Source organism: Xiphophorus couchianus, chromosome 8 (assembly GCF_001444195.1).
Source record: "Xiphophorus couchianus chromosome 8, X_couchianus-1.0, whole genome shotgun sequence".
In the NCBI taxonomy this organism is placed as follows: domain Eukaryota; kingdom Metazoa; phylum Chordata; class Actinopteri; order Cyprinodontiformes; family Poeciliidae; genus Xiphophorus; species Xiphophorus couchianus.
The window spans coordinates 25,157,215-25,175,620 of NC_040235.1; the positions used below are offsets into that span (position 1 = coordinate 25,157,215).

At 39.1% G+C, this 18,406-nt stretch overlaps 2 protein-coding genes and 1 long non-coding RNA gene across 3 annotated transcripts in view; 1 reads left to right on the plus strand and 2 right to left on the minus strand.

Annotated features, from left to right (window-relative positions):
- The first annotated feature begins 1,087 nt into the window (after positions 1 to 1,087).
- Positions 1,088 to 18,327, plus strand: LOC114149379 (kinesin-like protein KIF2A). Its single transcript, XM_028025193.1, has 21 exons — positions 1,088 to 1,272; positions 2,111 to 2,205; positions 3,065 to 3,184; positions 3,443 to 3,497; positions 4,618 to 4,737; positions 6,638 to 6,738; positions 7,157 to 7,252; positions 7,453 to 7,507; positions 8,081 to 8,243; positions 9,056 to 9,146; positions 9,652 to 9,715; positions 9,793 to 9,884; positions 9,965 to 10,107; positions 10,189 to 10,393; positions 11,346 to 11,456; positions 11,534 to 11,601; positions 12,509 to 12,592; positions 13,484 to 13,628; positions 14,647 to 14,748; positions 14,888 to 15,023; positions 15,779 to 18,327. Exons 1-21 carry the CDS (start codon positions 1,212 to 1,214, stop codon positions 15,862 to 15,864), a joined length of 2,193 nt encoding a protein of 730 aa, XP_027880994.1. The 5' UTR covers positions 1,088 to 1,211; the 3' UTR covers positions 15,865 to 18,327.
- On the minus strand, positions 13,101 to 14,902 carry LOC114149380 (uncharacterized). The gene is made up of 2 exons (XR_003596491.1): positions 14,676 to 14,902; positions 13,101 to 13,615 (listed from the first exon to the last, which is right to left on the minus strand). It is a non-coding gene; the product is annotated as an uncharacterized LOC114149380 (long non-coding RNA).
- Positions 16,251 to 18,406, minus strand: part of pitpnm2 (phosphatidylinositol transfer protein, membrane-associated 2) — a 75,512-nt gene continuing 73,356 nt past the window's right edge. Inside the window, exon 25 of the mRNA XM_028025191.1 lies at positions 16,251 to 16,330. Within this exon, the coding sequence (XP_027880992.1) occupies positions 16,283 to 16,330 (48 nt within the window). The 3' untranslated portion in view covers positions 16,251 to 16,282. The remainder of the gene's footprint in view (positions 16,331 to 18,406) is intronic.

Here is an 18,406-nt window from a genome sequence, read left to right on the forward strand (position 1 = left end):
ACCAGGGAATTAGAGTGCTGCATTAGAGAGCAGTAAAAACATGAAGCAAATTCATTCCATGTCTGTTTATTATTAGCCACCAACGTCTGATTAGTTTATTTAACTTCTATCTAATGCTTTAACTGTTTTGCACAGAAACATCTGCAGATTTGGTTTGTGTATTTTAATCCTAATGTTTTTTTTGTTTGTTTTAGACATTTATAATCAAACCTTGAGCAGAAGGATTGCTGTGATACATCATAAAAAATAATCAAAGCTAAATACTAACAATAAACACCGATACATAACAGAGCCTTATTGTATTATGAGTACACATTTATTAGAGGAAAACGGTGCTTTTCCTCCTGAAGGCTTCTGCTGCCATCTTGTGCTAGAGTCCAAGTAATCAAATTTTTTTTCTTCTCTCATCATGCTGTAGCTGTACAATAAAAACAATGCCTCCGGATGTAGAATTGAAAACATAACAATTAAACTGAAATACAACATTTGATGTGTGCACTAGCTCACGGCAGCAGGCTAAAATGGAATAAAACCGTGTTTAAGTGAAGTATTAGTTCAGGTGTTTGCACAGTTGGGTTGAACCTTGGAAAACATTCATCGTAGTTTCAATGTTATAATCTATTTTATGTTTTATTATTAGTTAGTTTCAGACATTTTACATTGAAAGAAATTGACTTGGAAAAGTTTCTTTTGTCATATTTTATTTTGTTATTTTGTAATTATGTTAGTTATATGGATTGTTTTCTTTTTGGTCTGTAAAATACAAAAAACATTTCATATTCCTTTCGTCTGATTATGTAATTTCTTAATATAGATTGATTGATATTGGGTAGCCTTTTTACAATTTTTTTTTTTTTTTTTACTCTTACTTGAGCATTTTCTTGGATGGCTATTTTTTAAATTTTACTCAAATAAAAACATGTTGAAGTACTCTTACTTGAGTACAATTTTTGTTGTGGTTTTATGCCGGAATAAAAAACAAATTAAGTAGTACTACTTTCGTCAGACAAACAGAAGGCGACCATGTCGGCTGAAAGCAGGTGAGGACTAACGGAGGATGCTAGAGGTTTGGCGAGAGATGCGCGCATGCGCACCAGCTCCTCTCCTCTCTCCGCTGCCTCTCCTTTGACTGGCCGCCAGTGACCTCCCAGTCTCCGCAGCATTGCACAAAGTGGACTGGGCGACAAGGCGAAGACGACACGGGGGGAGAAATGGCCGGGATTTTCGGGAAGATATTCGTGGGCATTTACGTGGAAATAAAGCGAAGCGACGGTACGTGGCCGGCCCAGCAGCGCGCGCACACGCCGCTCCATCCGGCTGGTCCGGAGGAGAGGAGCGAGCAGCACCGACGGCTCCTTTGCTAGCTAACGCAAGCTGGTCACACGAACACTTTCTCCGGGTTGTAGCGCTAAAAAGCTGCGCGGTGTGAGGCGGATAAGCCTGTAAACACACGGCTGTTCCGCTCCTCCGCCCCGCACTGTCGCATGTTAGTCATGCAGTCTGAAGCCGGTAGGCCTGCGGGGCAGCAGACCGACAGCCACCCGGCCGGCCGGGCGGGGAGGACCGTCCACCTGCACGGCTGTCCGGCTGTGAACGGGAAGAAAACCTGCCCCGCTGCCTCTGCGTCACGGCATTAAAGCCTCCGGTGTGGGACAGGGTGGATTCATCCACCTCTCTGCACTGCAGCATCCAGCTGTGGCCTTTGAATGCTGGGCTGAAGGATGGCTGCATGGGCCTCTCACTTCATTATACCTCATTAAAAATAAAACCAGAAACAGCTGATCCATGCTGGGTTTGGCCTCACTACTGTCTCCCTTATGATGATCTTAGCTTAGAGCAGCTGATTAGCTTGAGCAGCAAATTAATTGACTGACAGTGAAAAGTCACATCAGCCACACCCATTGGCTTCATGATGGTTTTTCATAATAAAATTACATCCTCAAACACTTTGAATTAGCTTATTTTTGTTAATCAAAAACAACAAAAAGAAAAGCTTGTAAAAAAACCTGAACATGGTGGTGGGCGGGGGGTTGGTTTAGTTTGGATTTGACTTTAAGGATCCAGCAGCATCTGCAGTCAGAATTCACCTGTGTCTGCATCTTCACCGCAGGGCGAATACACCAGGCCATGGTCACGTCCTTACATGAAGACAATGAGAGCGTGACGGTGGAGTGGATCGAGAACGGGGACACCAAGGGGAAGGAGGTACACCTGCCGCTGCTCTGAGTTGTGTTTCACCCCAATAAGTCGAATTTATCGTGATCTGAAACGCACTTGCAGTCAGGGCGCTTAAAATCCCTGAAAATCCATTAATTTCAGTTCGCTGTTTTCAAGGTTTGGTATGCGATTTCTATATAAAAATCCTTGAAAGCGCTTTATAATACAAACTGCGCAGTTTTGTAATTGAATGTAATATAACATTTGATTAAAAGCCTAAAATTGGAAAACATCATTTAAAGTTGAGACCAGATATTTTCACACAAACACTTTTTTCTCTTACTGTCTGAAGTTAAATCAGAATAAACTTTTCTTGTTTTAGGTCAGTCAGAGTTCCCAAAATTATTTCTATTTGCTAAACGCCACAAAACTTAGCGAGAACATCTTTTAGAGATTACTGTAGTTTGTCTCTATTTCAAATACATTGTGTTTTAAGCACTTAATACAAGCTGAAAGGTAAAGTACCTTAACACAGTTAGCTCGGATTCTTTCGATGTGATGAATATTTATTATCCTTAATGACTCAATGACTTATTGATCTGTATACATGAAATAAGGGTTTCTTATATTTTATATGTTAAACAACGTTATTGAAATTATTACTGAAACAGAAAGAGCAGCTTTTGGAAACAAAAGAAAACAGAAACACATCATGTGTGAAAATACACCTTTTAAACTTGACAGTATCAAATATTATGTGCCACAGTGGATCGTAAATGTTCTGGGTTAGAGTTGCTCCCATTCCCAACACCAAACTTTGCCACCAAACTTGTTGTAATTGTACCATTCTGGTTTTATTTCAGCTCTCACAGAGATAAACAGCTTGTGGTCGTCTTGTGTTCCTCAGATCGACCTGGAGAGCATCTTCACTTTGAATCCGGATGTCGTTCCTGATGAAGAAATACCTCAGAGTCCCGAAGCTCCTCTTCCTCCGTCTAGCATCAATAAAACCAGCAAAGTCCCCAAGGTCTGCTCTTCACTTAACAACGGACTGTTATCAAGTAGAAATGTCCTGTTTTTAGGTTAATGTGTGGAATTTCAAAAAATCCTGCCACTGCAACTATTTAATCCGAATTATGACATAGATACATTTTTATAAACTAAGAAAAGATTCATTTTCTCAAAGTTTAAACTTGATGACAGACGCGTACGACTTCATGGTGTGTTTTGTTCGGCATGTGTGCTTCTTTTTTTATCGAACGTTTGACTTTTGTTACATTTTTAGACCCGACGGATCACAGCGATACCTAAACCTGAAAATGCTCCACGGGAGAACAGAGGTATGTTTGACCCGCTATACATTTTGAATACTCCCACTGTTGTTAGTTAAAGAAATATTGGCACCCTGCTGTTACTGGACACTTTCTGGTGAAGTTAGAGAAAATGTCTGTTTATGGAAGATGGAGAAAGTCAAAATTTGGCTGAGCTTCTGGTTAAATCGTAAATGTCTGTGATTAAATATTTTTGTGAACAGGTGAGTTTATTTCAGAACTTTTCAAAAAATCTATACAAGTTGTGTTTACGTTACAAATGTGCGCAAATCTTTGCAAAAAAAATCTGCTTCTGTTGGAAAAAATCCCCACAATTTAGCTATTGCATTGTTTTCATTAAATAAGAAATAAATTTAAATCACACGTGAATAAGTGTGTTCACTCAATAAGTCATTAAAAAACACAATGTGCTATCATCCTCCAGCTACTTCCTGTTGCCGTCTTCTTTGTCGTTTTCTCCAGTAGTAACAACCGGTTGACTCATGAGTTGATAAAAAAAAAAGTGTTTTCATTGCAGCTTTGCAGTTTTACCTGTCAGCTACCACCTGTTCATGCTAATGCGTGCTATGTTCACTGATCAGGAAAAAAGGTGGGATTTGCCTAATCTCTAATAATTGTTGATCAGGTATAAAATCTTTTAATTCCAGTCACTCTGATTGGATTGTTGTTTGTAAATTTATTTGACCAACTGATTTAAATGCTAGAATATCTCAGATTGTTGCTCTGTAGTATCCTATTAAAGTTAGCTGAAGGTGCTCTCTACGTGGCACAGTCTTAATAGCATTTATGGAGTAAAGTAGTGAACATGTAAACATGTTTAACGTGTTGTTTAAATTATAGATTAGTTTTGTTAGAATTTACAGTGAGAAAACATGAGTGATCTAGAACATTCTCCTTGAAACTACAATTTTTTGTCCCAAGTTGTGTGGATTTTATGGATTTCTCCTTATAGCCTGAAGTCAGACGATTCATAATCGATTTGTCACAATTAGTCTGATTAATCGATTAATCGATTCAGCCCTAACTAGAAAATGGTGATCTCAGAATTTGAAGTTCTACTTTTGTGTCATGTCTGGTTCTTTTCCAATCTGTGACGATGACCAACGCTCTGCTCTGTTCTGCTCTGCAGCTGCAGCCGTGGGAACGACCCGGGCCCGTCCCAGCCAGCACAGCCAGGCTGCAGAACCCCCTCCACCCTCCATCACCCCCCAGCCTGCAGTGAAGGAGACTCTGATGCAGCAGCAGAACGGTAACGAGCTCGGGTCCGCGCACGGCTCCGTTTTGGTTCTGAGTGGCGCGTCCAGCCCCTCTGTTGTTGTGTTCTGATGCGGTCCCATCCAGTGATGTCATGCTCCCAGCCCCAGACAGCTGGTCTTCGTCTAGTCAAAGCCTCTTTCACTGCCGGTGGAGTCATACTGCAGCGCTTGTTTCAGTTCCTGCTGGGGCTGTTTGGACGACTAACATGTGGATACAAAAAGAAACTCATCAAGATGCAGTGCTTGCAACTTTTTAATAATTGCACATCTTGTTAAATCCTGCAACTAAAGAAAAATGTTGAAGTTTAATTTGTTTCTTTTTACTGTTGTATGATTTTTTTCTATTTGTTGAGTCATTTAAATGTGACACAAGCTGCTCGTCATCTCTCAATACTATTAGAGTTAGAAGCTTATGTAAGGTCAAGTCAACCTCAGATGTGCTGGGCTTTTTTCTATGCTACGTTTTCAGAAATCCTTTATTCCCTGTTTTATAAATTAGTTGTAGATAAAAGTTACATTTTGAGTCCATCTTTTGTCTTCTTGGGCTGCATTATGTGTAAATCAAATGTTCAAATGTTCATAAACCAACAAGTACATATAAAGACTATTAGAAACCACATAGAGACAATAGAAAATGATAACAGTTATTTTATTCATTGATTATTTTGACAACTATTTTGACGATTAACCAGTTATTCTGATGATTAGTCCATTAGTCAGATAATTAAATTGGCACATTCTGCAGATTTCTCATTTAACCACTTCACCTTATTTTATGCAACTTTAGAAATTCATTCAAAGATGCAATTAAACAATAATTCAATTCCTTTTTAAATAAGAAACATTTTATTGCCTAAAGTGCAAAAGCCCAGCATTGCTTTAGTTTATTCTGGATCATTTGTAGCAAAGGATGCAGCTAAAAAATATGTCTGACATGAACATGTGAAAAGCTTTGCCCTTTCTGCTTGACTTATTAATAGGGTTGTTCTGGTGATTATTTATTGATTAATCAATTAATAATTGGATTACAAAAGGTGCTTAATAGGAGAATTTTTACACACAAAGTCTTTTTTTATCTTAATTGCAAACTATGTATATTTTTTGTTCAGTTTTGGCTTCATTACAGCTCTGAGTATGTTACTCTTTAAGCAAATTGCCTTATTTTCAGTCTGTATACCTCAGTTAGTGATTAATCATTATTTATTTACACGGCGTTGCTGAAAATGAGAATTTGTTCTCTATCAATTTACCTGGATAATGTGAAATTGGCTTTTTTGAGCTGCACATCATGTTATAATGTGATTCTGTTATCAAAATCATAGCTGGAGTGTTGCTTGCCTGTTTGAGGAATCCTTTATTCTCCCGTGGCAACCATTCAGCTGTGCAAAACGCGTGGAGGGGACTGAGCACCACCTTCAAGGACAAAGCTCCTCCCCCACTCAGCTCCTTCAGACTAGCCGGCAGCAATTAGCAAACACCTGGTTGAACTGAGCATCTGATGAGCTCATCATAGGAGCTACTTCTCAGTGCAGTGCTGGTAAAAATGTTAAAGGGTTAATAGAGGAGCCATGTTGTGGTGACTTCCTGGAGGCGGAGTTTCAGGAACACCAGCATCTACTTAAAGAGACAGAGGTCCAATTGCTTATTAATGATATTTTTATAACAACTTACGGTGCTATTAGCAAACACCTGGTTGAACTGTGCATCTGCACCTGGTCAACCAGGTTGAACCATGTTCTCTTTGTAAGCAGACTTAAAATGTGCTATAATAATTGCATATGTGACTGGAAAATACATAATGCTGCCCTTTAAATAAAGGTTAAATAAAATAATAAAGGTTAAATAAAATAATAAAGGTAAATAAAATGAAATTCATTGATTTGTCGTTTCCAGCACGAAGGAAATCCAACTGTGTGAAGGAAGTGGAGAAACTGCAGGAGCAGCGAGAGAAGAGACGTCTGCAGCAGCAAGAGCTCAGAGAGAAGAGGGCGCAGGTGAGGACAGAACACACACTCACACACACACACACACGCTCACACACACACACACGCTCACGCCCCCACACACACACATATTCACTAACCTGTTGTTGATTATAGAGATGTGCAGCAAGGAGGAAGGTTGTTTGTGAAGGAAGCATTCTTTTTGTTTTACTGGTTTAACCAAATCCATTCCTTATTTTCGGTCTGCTTATAAAGAGAACTGTTGTCTCCTAGACACAGAATCTGGACTGATAAAACAAGTGGACTGTTTTAAACAAAATCTACTTAAAGTGAAAAGCAAATCAGAGTCCACAAGTCCTGACATTCTAAAACCATTGCAAAGTAAAAAAAAAAAACAATTTTTTTTTTTATGGCAGTAAGACTTGCTGATTTCTTTGTTGTCGTTTTTGTCCTTTCTGTCTCACCGCAGGAGGTCGATGTCAATCTACCCAACTATGAGATCATGTGCATGATCAGAGACTTCAGGGCCAGCCTGGACTACAGACCTTTGACCTCCAATGATGCTGTGAGTCAGAAACGCCACACAGGTTAGGCAGGGAAAGCAGGAGGTGCTGCAGATATGGAGGCTGAGGATGAAAGAGGTGGTGGAGTAGTTCTAAAGGACAAACTAGATTCAAGAATGAAAATGATTTCAAGGAACGACAGATGAGGAAAAAGAGGACATAAACAGAGCAAATTAAATAGAGAATGATTTTTGTGTTTCAGATTGAGGAGCACAGGATCTGTGTGTGTGTTCGCGCTCGTCCCCTAAATAAAAAAGGTAAGTTGAGCGTGTTCAGACCGTTTTATCCTCATAATCAACTGATTGCTATGGTGTCTGAGTTGATAGTTAAAGCCTTGTGCTGTAGCTGAGCTTCAAACCAACAGTCAAGCTCACACATGATTTCACTAGCGACAGGAAGCAGATGTTGTTGCCATGGATACAGCATTCTGCAGACCCTGAGGGGGGAAAAAAAGCTCTCGATACAGGACAAAGAAATGACAGTTTGTAATGAAATAGGTGATAGTCATAATGTCATTCACAAGGCCTGCTGTGAGATTCACATGGTAGGATAATCATGAGTAAAAATGTTGCAGCTTATGAATCACAATATTCATAAAACATTAACACATATTGCTTTTATTTAAAAAAAGAAAAACAACAATAATCCCTACTATTGCTGCTACAACAATATACTCATTGTTTCAGTTCTAATTGATGTTGTAAATGTGACATTTCTTATTTCAATCCTGATTCCTACTTAACACAAGAATAAACAACAAAGACTCGTTAAATGTCTGTCTGTGTGTCATTGAAACGCTTGCTGCATCAAAGCATGTGCTCCTTCCTCAGAGTTATCAGTGAAGGATCTGGATGTGATCACCATTCCCAGTAAGGACGTGGTGATGGTCCACGAGCCGAAACAGAAAGTGGACCTGACCCGCTTCCTGGAGAACCAGACGTTCCGATTCGACTATGCCTTCGACAAGAGTTCCACCAATGAAATGGTTTACAGGTGTGTCGGAGTTTTTCTTTTCTTTTCATAGCCAGGCATCCATCAGACAGTCCCTGCAGGTGATTGTTTTTTGGGGGGAGTTTTGCAATCGACTTCACTGATTTTGTGGCGCTGCTTTAGAAATACTTGCATGGATGAATTTTGCAATATTTGTTTCAAGCTAAAACCATTCCGACATCTACATGAAGAAAAAATAACAAGCAGACAGATCGAACACCGAAACATTTTAAATAGCTCAAAAACTAGGCAGCAGAGTAGAAGAAGTAAGAAATATTGCCACCTGCTGGTGGGAGTTAGTCACTTAAACTCAATATTTTTGACAATTCTTTGTGAAAAAAATTGCAATAAATTCACAATTATGCATTAGCTTGTGGGGATTTTGTTTATTTTACGCAAATTTCCACAATGATGATATTACAAAAAACTGGAGGGACAACTGGACAATTTCAGATTTCTAAGTTTGAAAGTTTTTTGACTTGCAAATATACAACTTTGCTTGAAAAGTGTAAACCTTCCTGACTACAACAGATGTTTCAGTATGTTTGAATGCTCTCTATAATTTGTCCGACTTGATTTTAAACACCCTCCCCCCCTCCGGTACTAAGAAGAACAAATTATGATATTTACATTCCTTGGGAATATTTAAATAATAGCTGTTAGAACAAGTGTGGTGTGTTCGCTGGCCGAAAAAAGCCAAATTCTTGAGATTAGTCAATCATTGGAATATTTTCCAATTTGGGTCGACAGAGAAGTTCTCGGTACATCTCAAGTTTGTATTTGCTTTGCTGCTGACATGTTCTTCCCTGCTGCAGGTTTACGGCCCAGCCGCTGGTAGAGACCATTTTTGAGAGAGGGATGGCCACCTGCTTCGCCTACGGACAAACAGGAAGTGGAAAAACACACGTGAGGGCTTTCACATGAACCTGAAATAACGACATTATTTTAGTCATCGATTAGTCTATCAATTATTCCAACGATTGATCAATTATTCTGGTGATTAATCGATTAATTATTGTGACGATTAATCAGATAGAAAAAGTTGGCACATTCTGTCGATTTCTAACTTAAGCATTTTTCATACAGTAATAGAAATATATGAAAAGATGCCACTTGATGAGTTTAGGGTAGAACAGATTCACAGACAGGATTTTTTTTGTCTCTTAAATGCAAAATGTAAAACTTTTTTTGCAGTTTTGGTTTACAACTTAATCACTGCTCTGAGTGAGTGTGTTCTTCCAGCAAATAGCCTTTTTTTAAGCCTATATGATGAATTTTACGATTAATCAACGACTAAACTGGTTGACGATTATCTGATTGATCACGATTGATCCGATTAATCATTTCAGTCCCATTCATAACATTTTTCCTCTCATGTTTTTCATTCCTGCTGGACTGTGTGTGTTTTCAGACAATGGGAGGAGATTTTTCTGGGAAGAACCAGGACTGCTCAAAGGGCATCTACGCTCTGTCGGGTCAGTTTCTCCTGTTTCACTGCTGCGTTAAACATTACTTCGACTTAACTGGGTTTTATTTTTCATTCTGACGGCAGCCAGAGATGTTTTTCTCATGTGGAAGAAACCTGTTTATAAGAAGTTGGATCTGCAAGTTTTTGCCACATTTTTTGAGATTTACAGCGGAAAGGTTAGCGTCTCAACAACCAAAGAGCTGATTGAACCCAGAACAGCGGCTTAATTACACAGTCACTCTGCATGTGTTTAAAGGTGTTCGACCTGCTAAACCGCAAAGCCAAGCTGCGGGTCCTGGAGGACGGGAAACAGCAGGTGCAGGTGGTCGGGCTGCAGGAGAGGGAGGTGAAATGCACCGAGGACGTCCTCAAGCTCATCGAAATGGGAAACAGCTGCAGGTGAACGCCAGAGTAGTTTAACTCTGAGCCAAATGTTGCAGTTTGTTCAGAAAAGATCTGACTGAGAGTTTGGATTTCCAGGACTTCGGGTCAGACCTCAGCGAACGCTCACTCCTCTCGGAGCCACGCCGTGTTCCAGATCATCCTGCGGCGGCGGGGGAAGATGCACGGGAAGTTCTCGCTCATTGACCTGGCGGGGAACGAGAGAGGGGCGGACACGTCCAGCGCCGACCGGCAGACCCGACTGGAAGGAGCCGAGATCAACAAGAGCCTGCTGGCACTGAAGGTCAGCGAGCCCCGGCTCCAGACGCCGCTGGCTAACCTGATTAGTTCTAACAGAGCCAGAGCAGAACCGGCTTCATATGGAGGGCCGCTCTGTGTCACTGACATGCTGGTATTCAGGTTCCTCTGAGCACATTTAGTGGAAATGCTGCAACATTACGTGCAATATCGTTAATAAATAGAAACATTTTTAATTACATTAGTATTGGGTTTATTTCTTTGGGGAGAACAGGGGCAGTTTAATATGGACAATGATATTTTAGCAGGGAACAGAGCTTCAGCTTGAGAGCAGCGTTTTTTTATTACGTCTTATTTTATTTGCTTCATATGTTAAATCATTCTTAAATATATTTTTATAAATGTACTTGTACACAGTAGATTATTCACCCATCAGATTGGTGCAGAGTGCTGTTATACCATTTAGCTTTCATGGAACTTTGAAAATATTCTTTAGAAATGCGGACGCTGACGTTAGCATTGGGGACGTCTGTGCTGCTGCTACATGTTTAGCACTGAGATGCTACGTTAGGCCTGAATAGCTTCACTGAGAGGCTAACTCTGTTTAGCACAACTTGAACACGACGATATTGTTTTCCTACGTCTAATCAAATTGCTTTTTGAAGCAAAAATGAACAATGAGCCAAGATTTGTTGCTTATGCATCAAATGTACAGGGTTACCAGAAATGGGCTAATACAAAGGCTCTGACCGGAACCTTTTTATGTAAAGAAAAACAAAAAAGCAATGAATTGTGTTACATTTTTATAACATGTTAAAACCTGTGTAATTAATTAAACAACATGAATGTGTAAAAATAAATCTAAGCTAATGTGGACTTTAAAAAGAGACAATATGTAAACTGGAGCAGAAAGTCACCATTGTGATTCTTCTTCAGTCTATATAGTTACATGCTAAATCATTTTGAGTGAATTTGGGTTTCCTGGTCTCCTGCTGCAGGAATGCATCCGAGCCCTCGGCAGAAATAAACCTCACACTCCCTTCCGGGCCAGCAAGCTGACCCAAGTCCTCAGAGACTCCTTCATCGGAGAAAATTCAAGAACATGCATGGTGAGGCATCAGGAGCAAAGGACACTGCGCTCGCTGCTGTAAACAAGCACAGCAACATCATGATTCTCTGTCTCCAGATAGCAACCATTTCTCCTGGGATGGCCTCCTGTGAAAACACATTAAATACTCTGAGATATGCCAACAGGTAAAGTGAGTTTCTTGTGATTAGAAGCTCAAATGTTTTTATCTGTTTGATGACGAGATTCTTTAGGAAACTACGTCACATAGCAGAGGTGGGTGGAGCAGTCAAAAATTAGACTTGAGTAAAAGTAGCACTAGTTCATATTTTTACTCAAGTAAAAGTAAAAAGTAGCTGGAAAATGACTCGGGTAAGAATGAAAAAATATTTGAGTGACTGATCAAAACATCAGTTATTTCATTTTGAAAAATTACATCAGTAGACAGATCAGAATATAAAGTTACGTGGGAATTTTGGTGTATCAAAAACCAAAATGAAAATAATTTATACAATTGCAAAATAATAAAAAATCAGGCAAACAAAACACTTTTCCAAATCAATTTCTGTCAATATAAAACTTAATGTGGTTTATTTTATTTTGCACAATTAAAAATACAAATTAAGGATATTAAGAAAAATATTAACAACAGTACATGAAGAGGCAAAAGCCCACTGGGCTTATGTGAAGCAGAAAAAAATACAAGTATGCAATTGTTCATCAGCTGATCACAAATTCATAAAATACAACCAAATAGAAAAAATAAAAACACATCTACAGAGTATTAATGAAAATAAAATATGTAAAAATAAAACTTATGAAAGCTTCACCAAAAACTGCAGGTGTGTGTCTAGTGAATTATTGGTTTAAAAAATGTTTGCTGAAATTTTACTCAAGTAAAAGTAGAGCGTAGAAAAAGTAATTTTTTTTCCAAAAGGTTGCTCGTGTAAATGTAGTTTCTACCCGACTTCACACATTCACAACTAGCTACTGTCTCTGTTTATTATCTAATGCAACTGTTTGAGGCTGTAAACACACTAAATATGTCTGACCTGAAGATGCTCCTCCTCTCACCTCTGCCTCTTTTGTCTGCAGGGTGAAGGAGTTTGGCATCAGTCCGTCAGACATTCCCTTCTCTCAGAGCGGAGGCGGCCGCTCGGAGCTCTCACCCACTTATGAGTACGATCGCTGCACATATTTACGTCAACATTTCCCCCAAAGAAACATCCATCTGTGATCTCTCTCCAAGGGAAACAGGGCAGACATGATGCCTGCATGACCACACATCTGAACAGGCTGCTACTGTCATTTAAGAAATCAAGAAATCACCTCAAAGTGGCAATAAAGCTGGTTCACTGAGGAGAGATTCAGCCCCGCTGTGATATCTAATAGTTTCTATGGTTGTTGCCTTGGAGACAAATGTCCTAAACAAAGGGTCTGCTATTTACAAACTGCTAGTTGTTTCTTTTTTCACTCATTCTAACCAGATTTTATATTTTCCTTCCAATTTTAAACACAGTTAAAGGGACCAAACATCATAAATGATGTGTTTAGTGAAAGTTAGCCTAATGTGATTCAAAGCTGTCCAAAATGTTGAAATGTCAGTGATTTACCAAATCGCCTTGACAACGTGTTCTTGCTCTTTCTGGGCTTTTTGTCAAACCTTAATGTTTTTTTTTTTTATTTAGAGACATTTTCTTGTGAAAGAAGACGCTTTCACTAACACTAAAGTAACGACAAGATCCTGACAGTGAAACACGGCGGCGATAGAGCCGGCTGGAAATGGATCACGGAGCTAAATCTGAAAAGTGCGGCACGATTTTCTGTTTAGCTATCAAATCGTTGCAGATCAGTTACAGTTACTGAGACGCTTCTTTTGGGGCTCTTAATCCAAAAGAATGAAAAGAAAAACATATTGTTTAAATCTGTTTTAAACTTGCATTATGTTGTTTTGTGCATCGTTTACTAAAGGAATTTAACTGATTTATTTCAAGACCTCGCCTCCTAACCTGTGCCTTGAAGCCCCCCCTCTTCCTCCTGACGCCTCTGTAAGCTGTGATGTGTTGTCAGGATGAAGCAGCTGACGGTGGACCCTGCAGCAGCTCTGGACTGCCACCAGGAGGGGCGCATCACCCAGCTGGAGGTCCTGGAGGCCCAGTGGGGGGTCGGCAGCTCCCCGCAGAGAGACGACCTCAAGCTGCTCTGCGAACAGAACGTAAGCAAAACGTCGCAAACCACAGAAGAAGAAGAAACCAAGAAAGTAGAGACAGTAGTTAAAAGTAAAAGTCTTTGGATCTGAAGCAGGAGGAAAATACCGCAGATCACCACAAGTAGATTCATATTCAGACTTTTAATCACTTCAGATTACACACTGTAAAAAAAAAAAATTATAATTTTACAGTATAAATAAAATTCTGGCAAACACAGCCGCCAGTGTACGTGCAACTCTATATATAACATATATATATATATATATTGACATGGAGATTAAAGTCTATATGATCAAACACAAGATGCATCTGGAAAGTATTCATAGTGCTTCATGTTATGTTTTGTTCATTTCTTTCCTCTCTTCTGGAAAAAGTTTTGTAAGATTTTTATTCATTTATTACATTTATTTAAATTGGATTTTATAATGAGGGTCCATCTGAAAATATAGTGTGAGTTTGTGGGATAGAGTTTATAATCCTACTCCTTTTCGAGCATGTTAAGATTAATGTGGTACAAAAATACGTGTGTTTTGCATCCCTCGTTTATGTGTGTGATTTTATACTTCTATCATGTTCGAAATAAAATAAAATAAAAATAGAAAAGCAAGAAAAAAGAGCAACGAAGCTAAAAAAACAAGCTGCTTCCAGATGTTTCTGCAACTTATAAGGGTTTTTCTTTATAAAATATAAAAAGTTTTTTTTGTCACTTTTGAACACTTTAGCACTCAGAGGTGCATTTGAAAATGCTTGAATTTCAATTTGGTGTTTTCAAGGTTTGGAAAGTGCTTGATTTCTGAGGAAAGTCCTTGAAAGTGCTGAATATTCAAAACTGCACAGTTTTGTAATGAAATGCAAAAATGTTATTTACAGTTGAAACCAGATATTTTTATACACCGAATAAAAAGACACACACTTTTTTTTCCCCTCGCAGTCTGAAGTTAAATCAGACTTTATGTCGGTCAGAATGACCAAAATGATTTTGTGCGAGACAGAAAGGTCTCTGTGTTTCCTGTCTGTTTTCAGGAGGAAGAGGTTTCTCCACAGCTCTTCACCTTCCATGAAGTCGTGTCTCAGCTGGTGGAGATGGAGGAGCAGGTGCTGGAGGACCACCGGGCCGTGTTCCAGGTACAGCAGTGCAGGCGTGCAGAGATTTGATGTTTTTCTGTGGGGAAAAATGGAGGATAAATGTTAGGATTTTCATGTAATTACCGAGTGTTACCTGTAGATGTCAGCAGAGCGTCACAGTGCAGTTTGCTGTTGCCAGGAGTCGATCCGCTGGCTGGAAGACGAGAAGGTTCTTCTGGAGATGACGGAGGAGGTGGACTACGACGTCGAGTCTTATGCAACCCAGCTGGAGCAAATCCTGGACCAGAAGATCGACATTCTGACCGAGCTGAGGGGTAAAACGCAACGTTAGCGCTGTTATTAAACACAGTTCACCCCACGCTAACCTAGAGACTCTCCGGTCCGAGATTAATATTTGTATCGGTACCGATATTGAAACAAATTCAAGATCGGGCATCAGTGATAATGTGCCCAATCCATAGGGGTAGATCTATTCGATCTAATTCTATGCTTTGTCTTCTGGGCGAGTGTAAATAGTTGAAAATCTGCTAGAAAATAGATTCATCTCGGAAAGTTTTGAGAGAAAAAACATTGAAATATCTGAGCTTGAAAAGTTGAAAATGTTCAGCTTTTGAAACTTGAAGATTTTTGACTTGAAACTCAAATTTCAACGTTTTTTTTTGGGGGGGGGGGGGGGTGCAGAGATTTCTGAGATTAATCTCGAAATTTCAGAAATTTTTTTTCTGGCAAATTTTCAAACTCAAAAATTTCTTTTTTTTTTTTTTTTTCTAGAAATTTTCTGAGATTGATCTCTCAGTAGGTCATACTAAGCTGCCATAAATAAAACATTAATAAATTTGTATATAAATAAAAAAAGATTTCTGGTTTTCTAGCTGCCCAAGATAAAGAGTCTACATTTTGCATAGTAATGAAACCAAAAATCAACAACACCTGATAATCTTGGCAACGAATAGGTTTCTATATAGTTTCCATAAATGTTTTCATTCTAACTCTGTGTGGGATTTTTTTTTTTTTTACCCATTTTAAACTGTGTAACTCTTAAAATCCATGATTTTATTCCTTCTTTCAGATAAAGTCAAGTCTTTCCGCTGTGCTCTCCAAGAAGAAGAACAAGCTAGTAAACAGATAACCCCCAAGAGGCCTCGAGCGCTCTGAAGCAGCCATGATGAGATCGCTGCACACACAGGAACAGACAAACTGAGAAACTTTTTGACCCCTCTGCTGGTCATGCATTTCATTCCCCCTCATTCATCCGTCCTGTTAAACCAAAGAGCAGACGTGCTCTTCCATCCCCACCGTTCAGTGTTTCGACAAGGTTTGTATGGAAGGCCGATTTGGAATTAATGCGCGCGCTTTCCAGCGTCGCCTGGCATCTAATAAACGGCATCAAATGTGGAACCTGCTGTTTATTTAGCGCCACTTCCTGTTTAACATCTGGTTGTCAAAAAAGTACAACACATCATAGTGTTTATTATTCACCTGGTGATGCTTGGCAACGGTTAATTAGTAACTCCGCCGTCTGGTGTTGATATCCAAAGAAGATGTCTGAACCTTCAGCGACGCATGAAAACAATTACAAAGCCAGCCTTCTGTCACCTGTAGAGGGCGCTGATGGAAGGTCCTGTAGGAAGCAAAATCAGACATTACTAATCGAGCCCTGATATTCACTAGTTTTGAGACAGACAGACAGATAGATTTTAAAAGTTTACAGGAAGGTTTGGATCTCTTGAAAGAAAATTCAAATTCAAAAATTATGCATTTCTTTGCACATTTCTCCACAGGGTTTTATCATTCTTGCTGTTGCCTGTAAAGATCAGACTTTCAAAATAAAGTCTCAATTTGCTGCCAGAAAATTGACCTTTTTCCTGCACTATATATGTTAATAGTCCAATCAAAACTTTATTGCTTTGGCTGACACGTTGCTATTGACTGAACAGAATAAACTAAAATAACCCAAAGCGTTGCAATCTAATGCTCCAGTTCAGCATTAAGGGTGAACATGTGTTAAATGTCACACATGTTGACACTTTAAAGGGCAAAGTTTTTTCCATACACTGTATTTCCTTCATTGCATGGGCACAAATAGTGACAGCAGTTCAAATTTAAATCTATGTCAGTAAAGCATATTGGAATTTTATGGCTTTTACAGTAGTACTAGATGCTTGCTAATGGGGTTTTAGCCTTTATTTTAAGGAAACTCAATGTTTCAGTAGTTTTTCAGTTTTCTGGAAGTTTGTTCCAAATTTGTGGGTGCATAGAAACTGAATGCTGCTCCTCCATGTTGGTTCTGACTCTGGGGACACAAAGTAATTCTTGTTGTGACATTAGTCCTCTAATCCTGGAAATGTTCTTCATCTGACAGAAGGCCGACTTTGTAACTGTCTTTATGTGACTCTGAATGTTCAGGTCCATCACTACATCAGCTGTCATAGATGGAGCTGTGTGCTGACTCTTGATGCTTCCTCTTTAGGTCCAAAAATAATTATTTCAGTTTGGTCTCTGTTCAGGTGAAGACGTTTATGACACATCCATTCATTGATTTGTTCCATGCCTCTGCACAGTGCTTAAATGAGCTCATAATAACCAAGTGACATTGTAATGTAGAGCTGTGTATCATCTGCATAGCTATGGCAATTAATCGTATTACTAAATTCTGATGTTGCAGGAGCCTGTAGATATTAAATGGAAGGTCACATGCGCTACCCCACATGTGACTTCTGTCCACTCTGACGAAAAGTTATCTACAGACTCATTAGTCTGTAAATTAATTGTGATGAATTTCTGCTTACAGCTAATTTCATACACATTTAAGATTAGAATATTACATCAGAACGACAAATTTAAAAAGTGTGCTTAAAAGCTGCTTTAAATAATTTTTAAGCAGCCTCATTGAATCACATAATCTTATTTATTAATATGCCTATATAAAGGAAACAATAAACTTTATGTAGAAATTAATATGGCACAGATTTTCTGTCTGCTGTAAAACTATTGTAGATCAGTGCTCGATTTAAAAGGTCTGATTTAGCTCCAGGGGGCGGAGTTACAAATTAATCGCCATTTGGTGTTTGTTTAGCGTCACTGGCTGCGATATACTTTTTGAACGCAAGGTGGCGCCTATTGGTCATTTATAAACGGCAAGTTTCCCTCTTTATCCCGGTTATTTGACGACCCTGTGTCGCTGGGAAGCGGCTAATTAATTCCAATTCGGCCCTCCATAAGATTTGTGTGCATACGTCACAAATGCTACGTTCAAGAGCAATTAAATGTGAATACGTTTTTCCTTTTGAGAGAATTTTTTATATGGTCAATCATAGCTTATCTTTACTACTATTACTGTCAAGCTGTTTGTTTTGGGCCAATTTTATAAACCGCGTTTTGCCATGTTGTGCAATATGTGGAGGATTTCCTTCCTGCTCTCCCCCTCATCTCAGCGTGGAAAAGGAACCGCTGTCTTTGTCTTTACACGGTGTGTAAACAGGTTTGACTGAAACTAAACTGACCTTAACTACCGGTAAGCTAAAGGGGGCGCTGTAATCAAAGACGCTACCTGCAGGACATTTCTGAAAACAAGTTTTTCTTTTGCCAAAAATAATAATAAAAAAAAGACTTCTTCTTGTTTGTTGTGTGTGTTTTTTTTACTTTACGTAAAATGCCTTTTAATGTGTGGGAGCTAATAAACTATTAGCTGTTCAAG

Excerpts from the sequence above, each read along its gene's own strand:
- LOC114149379 (XM_028025193.1), top strand. The coding sequence starts at position 1,212 with ATGGCCGGGATTTTCGGGAAGATATTCGTGGGCATTTACGTGGAAATA. Across the intron at positions 4,738-6,637 it reads TCTGATGCAGCAGCAGAACG|CACGAAGGAAATCCAACTGT; the intron begins GTAACGAGCTCG and ends TGTCGTTTCCAG. Across the intron at positions 11,602-12,508 it reads ACTCTGAGATATGCCAACAG|GGTGAAGGAGTTTGGCATCA; the intron begins GTAAAGTGAGTT and ends TTTTGTCTGCAG.